The following is a 10000-nucleotide window of genomic DNA, read 5'->3' on the forward strand; positions in this document are numbered from 1 at the left end:
AAGGTAACACTCATTTTACATACAGCACACAGTGGAAATTACATTACTATGGCAGTGGGCAAATGCATAAAGTGCTGCATAATTTGAAATCACGAGTTTAAAGTTTGTCGATCGCGGGTCTCCAGTGAAGCTGGACTCTCCTCCTGTCCGCATTCAATTCACATGGATCGACCGTCGAGCATACGCGATCATGCAGGATACAAATGCACACTTCACAAGATCTCACAGCTGGATTCAACTAAGTTTGCAAGGTTTGTGAAACTAAATGGTTCATTAGTCATTCAAAGATTTGTTTAAATTATATAAATGCATATACAAAACTCATCTCCAATCACCTCTGAGCAGAATAGGATTGGACAGATGGAAAAGGAGAAAAACACAAGAGCTTCAAAGGGGAGCTGTAACATAGCCACATATTTATAGCCAACTAAAATATTGGCTATTCGAACCAAATCTACTCTTAGTATTAGCATAGGCCTACTTGTTTTTTTTTTTAAAACCGCAACCCGGGATTTTTTCACCCAACTTTACAGAAAAAGAAGCCCAAAGTCGCATATAATGCGCGGACTTGGCAAAATAAAATGTAAATTTTTTTTATTTGGTCAAAATAAAAGTCCAGCGCGCAATCAAAATAAAAGTCCGGACTCTAACACATCGGCCAAACAGGAATACTTATCGGCCGATGCCGATATTTAAAAAATGCCAAATATCGGCCGATATATCAGCTTTGGCGATATATCGGTCGACCACTAATCGAAATATGATAAGTGATATTGGTCCAGTATATACTGCATCCTCAGTTAAATGCCTGAAATGAGTTTTGTAGGCAAATATAAATTATGCATTTATATAAAAGTATTTATTTATTTTTTACAAAACAATTTTTAATGAGTAAATATGCATACCAGTAAATACATAACACTTGATGATGCTTTTCCTTCACTGTCCACTCCAACTACAAAATTATTAACAATACTAATAATATATAATTGCATACATGTATTAACACATTTTTAATGTGTTAAAAATATATAAATATTAATAATGTTCATTTAACAAAATTACTATACTAAAATTACTAATAATTTATATTACATACATTATATAATTATACATATCATTTTGAATGAACAATATTAACATTTATTAATGTTAACATTGCATTAACATAATAACTATAAAATAAATAAATAAAATCTTATTTTAATCAATAATATATTAGTTGGAGTGGAAAAGCATAATCAAATAATCATTATAAATAAAGCATCATCAAGCATCCATCAAACATTTTCCTTCTTCACTAGTGTTTAAAAACATCCCATGATGCACCTCATGACGTTGGTTAATGAATGTCCAGAGTGAGCAGAGTTGGAATCCAGACTAATAAGCAGCTCAAATATGAGATTTTTCATCTGTGTTACGTTTTGTTCACTATGTACATAATTCCCACAGCAGCATAAAATCATGTTCTACCACAGCAAACGATTTTCACTTTTTCCAGCATGTTCATGCGTTTGAGCGTCAGCGGGCATTAAGGGCCTAAAGCTCCAGGGTGGGAAAATGAAAAAAAAGAAGGAAAATGTTAATTAAATGAAAGGAAATACACTGATTAAACACTTCTGTGAAGTAATGTCTGGTTGTCAATGACAGAAATAGCCTCAGAAAATGTTTAATCAAGGTTACTGAATTTATGACACCTAAATAACAGCTCGTTTTATGGGCTTCAGGTTCGTTGGGACTGGCACAGCACAACCTTGAACAGACTGTAATTGTGGACTTCCTCTGTAAACGCTGCAATTCAATCAAACGGTAAAAACGTCCGTTTGAATAAACTCACTTTTAAATGATACAAATACGTCGACGTACATAATTAGTAGTGTATTTCTGGCTTTAAAGAATCCTTAATTTGACATCTGATACAATATTTGGATGAATAAAAGGCCTTGGAAAATCTTGGTTTGGATGAATAGTTAATCTAATAATTATGAAATGGTGCTTTAAAATGTAACTATATAAACACTAGTAAAAGATCTTTGATCTGATGAATTCATTCTTTAAAATTAAGAACTACAAGTAAAAAAAAAAAACACATTTTAAGTGCGTCTAAGCTAAATGTAACAGGATGTTTAGAAGTGCTTTAAACAGCAAATAAAAACATAAAAGCTCCATAAAAATACATTAAACACCTTTGATCTAGTGGATTCATCCAACAACTACAAGTAAACATTTTTAATTAGCCTGTTACAGGGTAGGCTTGCTGCGATAGACGGTGCTGACGGTGATACCGGTGTTAAGCCGCAACACCGTTTACGTCACTTGCCCACCGCGTCACCGACCCCCACCATTGTTTTGATTTTTTATAGTAATAAAAATCATTTAGTTCAGTAAAAGAACAGACACTACAAGTAAAAACTGAACGCGGCTACTCAATGCAGCGTGCCGAACGACAGTCGCATCACAGATCAGATTTCATTTCTCCAGTGAGGAGAGTGAGTTGAGCTGACTGACAAGAAGAGTGAGGTGAGACAGACAAGACGATGGCGGATTATTTAGTTTCGAAACGAAATGCAAAAGTGCCTGTTTTGCAATATTTTGGATTTTGAAAAGCCTGTTGACTTTTGCCTTTTATCTGATTTTGGAAGTTTTTTTAAACATTCGTTTCTTATTTAATTGGTTCCACATTATTTGCTGATTCGCCTGTTTGGCAATATTTTGGATTTTGAAAAGCCTGTTGACTTTTGCCATTTATCTAAGGTGATTTTGGAAGGGTTTTTTATTTCTTATGGAAGGGTTTTGGAAGGGTTTTTTATTTCTTATTTCTATAACGTTTCTTATTTAATTGGTTCCACATTGTTTGCTGATTTTTACTTTATTTATTACAGGGTGATCAGAAGTGCTTTAAACACAGCAGATCAAAACATAAAAATGTGCGTAAAAATACATAAATGTTTTTATATCATGCATTTTTTCCCCTAGACTTACCTACCATAACTTAACAGAGCGTATGTTTACCGAATAATGTCTAAACGCCAAAACACTGATGAATGCTAGCAAACCAATTTACTTCTGTAACTACTTATATTTCAGAATGAAACAGGATATTCAACGTGAAAAAAACTGGTGAAATCTAATTTAAGAAGAATTTAACACATGGTGACGCCATATAGTCGCATTTAGCAGCTCTAATCGAACTGGCATGAAGATATTAAGATACTATTAACACTAACGTTATGATTTCCTGTAAATGTGACACGACTAAACGGGATTGATATCACACAAAAAGGAAAATTCTTTCAGAAGCGAAGTAAGTTTGATGAATCACTCAGAATACGAGCATGTAGGAACACGTAGTAATAAAATAAACAGCACTTCACAATGACAATCTCCTGCTCCAAGATATCTGTCCCCAAATCTGCTGAGCAACCTAAAAAAAGACAATGGCGGTTGAACAGAAGTTCCTCATTTGCAGTTTAGTTTTGCTTTAGGGGTCACTGCACGAACACTTCATGGAAAGAAATCAGAACCTATGTTCTCGCTCTATGTTGCCCTCTTTTGCAAAATTTCCGAATGCACCACACCAGAGCAAAACCACCTCCTAACATGGGCCGGTTCCCACCACAAACCTCCGAGGACAGAAAGAGGCTGTTCTCTCCTCACACTGAAACAATTCCCTCTTAGATTTTATAATGCAGGCAATAATGCAGATAATAGTCAGAGAAGCTTCTTTGGGGTCAGGAAACTTTCAGAAGAGCAACACATTAGACAGCAAGCCATGGAAAAGCTTCTGCGTTCAGACATGGAGACTCCGCAATCCAAACGGAGTTTCAATGTTCTTCCATCTCTCAAGTTACACTCTAGATGAGGAGCAAGAGTCCTAATGACACTGCGCTGCTTCTGCGGATGGTTTTCCTCGCTCACGCTCATTTTTCAGTGATATTGATGAGGGAGGGCTGTTAAGAGCAGATTCATGCCAAAGCTTCTGTCTGCATTTTGGTTAATGACTCTCGCTGATTGACTGTGGCGTTCAAAATTACCCCTCGACTGGTAAAATGCTGTTGATGAGGGGAAAAATATTTTTAATATCTTACGTACAAAATCATTCATACGGAAAACATGCTAAGCGGCAAATATATGAAAGTACAATACATTAACTAGGGTTGGGAATCGAGAGCAGGCACTCATTCAGAGGTTCCATTTTTTTAATCATTTTCATGATGTTCCGATCCATTAACAGTTCTAAAAGATTTGAATTTTTGAATCTGAATTCTAACAAAATATGGTTTGTTGTCATGGCGATCAACATGCATCTTATTTTCTGTCAGCAATAAAGGAGCACTTGATTCATGGATTCTCAACTCTGAATCAGTGGCAGACCATAAAATGGATGAATTTATTGGAAAATACTACACATATCGTACCTGAATCCAGCACATCATCATCTTCGATGGTTTTGAGGACTTTGGATTTGTAGTCTCTGAACTGCATGTACCTGATGAGTCGCTGTAATTTTTTCTGATAGAAAAAAATAACAGGTTTAGCATTCAAACTAAAACAATCTCCATCCATCTATTCATCCCACAAAATTATCTTTTAGTTTCAGACAGTTTAGTTCTTTCTAGCTGGCGATGTGTTCACAATACTGAACTAACATTGTGAATAATGAAATATTGCAAAAATCAATATTGTCGCTAATTAAACAGGCTCAGTTTCCATCCATCTTTGCATCTCACAAAATGATCTTTTAGTTTGAGTCTCTTCACAACATTAAAAAAAATTATATCCTTTCTAGAGCTGGCTGATGCGTTCAGAATAATTTTGCTGCCGACACTGAATTAAGCAGCATTATGAATATTGCAATATTGCAAAAAATGAATACTGTCTCTATTTTAAACGTTAGGAGAAAAAATAGACCTTAAAAGGGATAATTCACCCATAAATGAAAATTACCCCATGCTTTACTCATCCTGAAGCCATCGTAGGTGTATATGACGTTCTTCTTTCAGACAAATACAATCAGAGTTATATTAAAAAAAATATCCTGGCTCTTCCAAGCCTTATAATGGCAGTGAATGGCGGTCGAGATTTTGAAGCCCAAAAAAGTGCATCCATCCATCATAAAAAGTGCTCCACACAGCTCCGAGGGGTTAATAAAAGTTTTATTAACGTTTATTAGCGTTTGTGTAAGAATAATATCCATATTTAAAACTTTATGAACCGTAATCTCTAGCTTCCGCTGTCGTATGCGCGTTCACGAGAGAGTGGCGTTCCAGCAGTCGTCCATTTCAATGAAACTAAAACAATCTTTGCATCCTACAAAATGATCTTTTAGTTTTGGTTTCTTCACAACATTCAAGAAAATGATTCTGAATTAAGCAGCATTATGAATATAGCAATATTGCAAAAATTATATATATATATATAGAGAGAGAGAGAGAGAGAGAGAGAGAGTTAAAGCTAGTAAGTTTGATTCATTTCGGTGAATCAGTTGTCCATTTCAAAGAACTGATTTGAAATTATTATGGAAAATGTGTGGAAAACCTTTGTTTTATTGAAAGATTATTTTTATAGAAGTTTATTGTTTCAGTTCTTGCATTAAACATATTTAATCTACTTACCCTCTTCACTGAAATCACATAAATATCATAAAAAACTAGGGCTGCACGATAAATCGCATGCGATATTTAACGCGCATCTTATCAGTAAAGCCGGTTCTGTAATCAGCGGTAAATCTCCATCACCTGCGGGCTTTCACATTGAGCAGCATTAACTACACAGAGCCGTTGTTCACTGACGAGCAGCGCAAGAAATCGCACGAATATGAACGTGGTTTTGCGCAGCTCGTCAGTGAACAACGGCTCTGTGTAGTTAATGCTGCTCAATGTGAAAGCACGCAGGTGATGGAGATTTACCGCTGATTACAGAACCGGCTTTCTGACAAGATGCGCATTAAATATCGCATGCGATTTATCATGCAGCCCTATAAAAAACCCTAAAAAATATCTAAATAATGTTTTATTGTATCAACCAAGCCCTGATTCTTGCTTTTAAACAGAAAAGCAACAGAACTACAAAAACAATAAAACTACTCAATAACCAAAGCAGTAGTCCATAAATATGAAGGCTAATGATTTATGTTGTGGTAATGTCTCATATTGGTGTGCTTTTACCTTGTCTTTCCTCATTAGAAATATGATATCCTCTGGTGAAATGGCCCTGGCCCCTCTCAGGAGGGCCACCTCTGCAGCCTGATGGAGCTGCAGGAGGAAAGAAAGAAAGAAATGAAGGCAATTCAACCAGCAAAGAAAGCGGGAGTATGTAACAATCAGTGCTTGGCAACATCAACCCAAAGCTGTTTTTAAAATCAGCGCTTTGTGAATAACTGACGCACTGCATCTACAGCATGAAGACCTTGAGGAAACCGATAAAGGCTTTTATTTTGAGAGCAGGTCTTGAGTCACTTGGCGTGACGTGAGTCTTGTGCAAGAACGTCTAACTTTGCTATTTCTGCTCAAACAGGTCAGAAAATGTCCTTGAGTGCATTGCAAACAGAGAGAAATGCATCAAAACAACAGATAAAAATGAACCAGGCACAGCAAAATACCATGTGGTGCTTGTCTGGATATGAAAACAAGATAAGCAGTCTAGAAATAGGATTAATTGCTTATAGCAAAATGTGTTTTATGTGTCCTGGTTTAATGTAAAGACATAATTGACCTTTCTATCAGCATGCGAGGTTTACAGAGGAATGTCTAAATCATATGCAACTAAATCTTTAAGCTCGAGAAGGACAAAAAACCTGCAATGAAATATGTCTGGTGAAGTGCTATAATTTCACTTTGTTGCCAAAAGAGGAAAAACAGCTCATCCATCATGGTGGAAATGATAGCTGTTCTTATGTAAATCAACATATCCCATGAACGCTCTAGAATTATGGCAAATCTCATGGAAGGACTGTAGTGTTAACTTACTGATATTTTTAAACCCGTCCTTACAAAAGGATAAAAAAGGAGGATCGAGTTTAACAAAACTATTCTTTGTCAAACTGCTTTGGACGCGAATGTGAAAAGTGCTATATAAATACACTGAACTGAACTGAACTGAAGCAAACTAATGATCTGTGACGTATATAATAACAAACACACAAAAAGAGCAAGATCTGATTACTTGTAGAGCTGGTATTTCTTAGTTTAAAAGATGATTTCATGTTGAGGATGTACTTGTATATGAGAACAAAATACAATCTGAAAAATGTAAAGCAAATACCATCATGTAATTATCAAAACAGTTAAACAAAAAATAAAAGATGACATTAGGAATATAAAAATATCTGAAAATAAGAAGAAAATTTAAAAGACCATTATGACTTTTTGCATTTAAAAAGATCAAATAATTATTGATAATTTATATGATTTTATATGCTTACGGTTATTAATTTTTTAACTGGTATATAATAAAATTTAGATTAATGTGAATCACAAAAAAAACTTAAATATTAAAATATTAAAATAAAAATATTAAAGTAAATTTTTAAATATATTTTATTTTTATTTCAGTTAACATTTATTTTGTTTCAGGTAATGAAAGAGATTTATATTTTAAGTTTATTATTATATTTCAAGTTTATTAAGTGTATTTTAGTTTTAAGTAACGATAATAAAGCCCTAATAAACAGTCCTAAAAAAGTCATATTTTATTTTATTTATTTGTATTTTATTCTTTCTTTTAATTTGAAAAAAAAAAGATTTTTTTTTTGAGTTTGATTAATTTATGTGAATCAGTTCAGACTGTCCATTTAAATTAATAATTTATTTCAAATAAAATAATTAAAATTATTTTTGTAGTTTAAAATGTATTTTGTAATTAATGAATTTTTTTAATGGTTTCAGTTTTAGTTAACAATAATAACCTCGGTAAAAAATTAAAATAAACAGTCATAAAAAGGTGCATTTTAATTTACTCAAAATATAGTTTTTTTCTTTTTTTTAAATGAATCAATTCAAAACTCTTGATTGCTTTGATTGAATCATCCGTCAAGCAGGTTCATCATGTGCCATTTTTCAAGTACTAAATGTTTTTGTAAAAAATATTTAGGAAATGTGTGTAAAACCTTTATCTGTCTTGCTTCATGAGAAATCAGAGGAAAAACATCTGTCAAAAAAATTATTGCATTGTGGTATTGATAATTGTGCTTAATTGTCATTAAAATAAATTTAGAATGAAAAAAAAAATAATTGTCCTAAAAATAAGGTTGAAATTTTGAGATTTTGTGATTATTGACTATCGGACCTGAACTTTTTTTTTTTAATATATATATATGTTTGCTTTTTCATTTTAAACTGAAAATGCACTGGAAAAAACAGAAACCTTTCAGCATGCAATCCTCAATAAAGAGCTCTTGTTGGTAAAACCACTGAAGGGCCCTTGAAATATCCTCGACTCTGGAGTGCAACCGACTACAACTCGTCCAAAAAAGAAAAAGATGATATTCTTCATGAAGAGGCACAACTTCAACTTAATCCACCTTGAGTCCTGGAATACACACAAGCAGTTCTCGGCGTCTGTAAACATTTGCTGGTCATAAATATATTTGCTCAGGAACGTTCATGTGAGTGTGCGAGCGGGACGGACCCCACACATGCACACACAGGGGGAGCATTTACCGCCGCACCACAAGACTTTAATATAGATCTCTCTGGCCTGGCATCACACCAAGGTCGACATACCGGCTGCCATGTCTGTCCCACCGTTTCACAGAGGAATGGTTTTTAATAGACAAAAATGGCTGTAAGTATGTAGAATCTCATCCCCCACTCTCCACACGCACCCAGCCAAAATTCCCATCATCCTCGGAAACCAGAACCACTTTCCTGAGGAATTATATTTATAAAGGATAGTATTCTGATGTACAATGATACATTAACAATTTTATGACCCATTCGACTAGATCTGAACTAGAAAACTAAGAGTAATAATACAGTTTATAATCATTTATTCTCTTAACCCTTGCTTATAAATCTCTCTTATGCTATATTATCACCAAATCTTGGATTCAATCTTTTTGTCAATTTGTTTTCTTTTTTTAGCGCAGGTTTTGTATTTATTTTTTGGACTGATTGGTCATAGATCAAATATAATATAATATAATATAATATAATATAATATAATATAATATAATATAATATAATATAATATAATATAATATAATATAATATAATATAATATAATATAATATAATATAATATAATATAATATAATATAATATAATATAATATAATATAATATAATATAATATAATATAATATAATATAATATAATATAATATAATATAATATAATATAATATAATATAATATAATATAATATAATATAATATAATATAATATAATATAATATAATATCATACGCTCAGATCAATTAGGCCTATATATAATATTATATAATGTAATGTAATGTAATATAATTAATATAATATATTTTTGAATTATACTTTATTAAATAAAATTAAATATTTTTTAAATATATATATATTTTTTTTTTTAATGAAAATGAGAAAGACAAAATTACTAAAACGTACTTTTTAAATTAAACTATACTTTTTTTTTTTTACAAGTAGCTATAGCCTGTGTGAGGTAAGTCAGTAAGTTTTAGTGCAATGCGATAACATTAACTAGCATTTTCGGGAAAAAGAAAATCCTCTCACAACATCAGGGTTAAATGTATATAAACCTATTTAAAGCAAAACATTTGATTGAATTTGGCCCAAAAGGAAAAAAAACAAACAAAAACAAAACATGATCCCTTAAAAGTCTCACAGTGCGGCTCTTTTCAGGCTTAAGGAAGGTTTTTCCGTACCATTTGCAATCCCTGGCTCGCAAACCTGTCTTCTGCAAAATATCAGATTAATTTTAGTAATTGCTCTAATTTTACAGGTTGATCAAAGCTAAATGAAGTTGGGCTGTTATTCCATTCACTCATGAACACTGGGATCTCTGTGGTCTTTT

General features: G+C 32.9%; 1 protein-coding gene across 3 annotated transcripts in view; it reads right to left on the bottom strand.

Moving 5' to 3' along the window:
- LOC107692371 (transcription initiation protein SPT3 homolog) overlaps positions 1-10000 on the bottom strand; it is a 126885-nt gene that overhangs the window by 36504 nt on the left and 80381 nt on the right. For all 3 annotated transcript variants that reach the window (XM_016491392.1, XM_016491382.1, XM_016491402.1), the window contains exons 4-5: positions 6168-6254; positions 4419-4512 (exon numbers count right to left, since the gene is read on the bottom strand). In XM_016491392.1, coding sequence (XP_016346878.1) covers positions 4419-4512; positions 6168-6254 — 181 coding nt within the window. The remainder of the gene's footprint in view (positions 1-4418; positions 4513-6167; positions 6255-10000) is intronic.

The sequence above is a fragment of the Sinocyclocheilus anshuiensis genome, unplaced genomic scaffold (genome assembly GCF_001515605.1).
Source record: "Sinocyclocheilus anshuiensis isolate Anshui unplaced genomic scaffold, SAMN03320099.WGS_v1.1 scaffold261, whole genome shotgun sequence".
NCBI classification, from domain to species: domain Eukaryota; kingdom Metazoa; phylum Chordata; class Actinopteri; order Cypriniformes; family Cyprinidae; genus Sinocyclocheilus; species Sinocyclocheilus anshuiensis.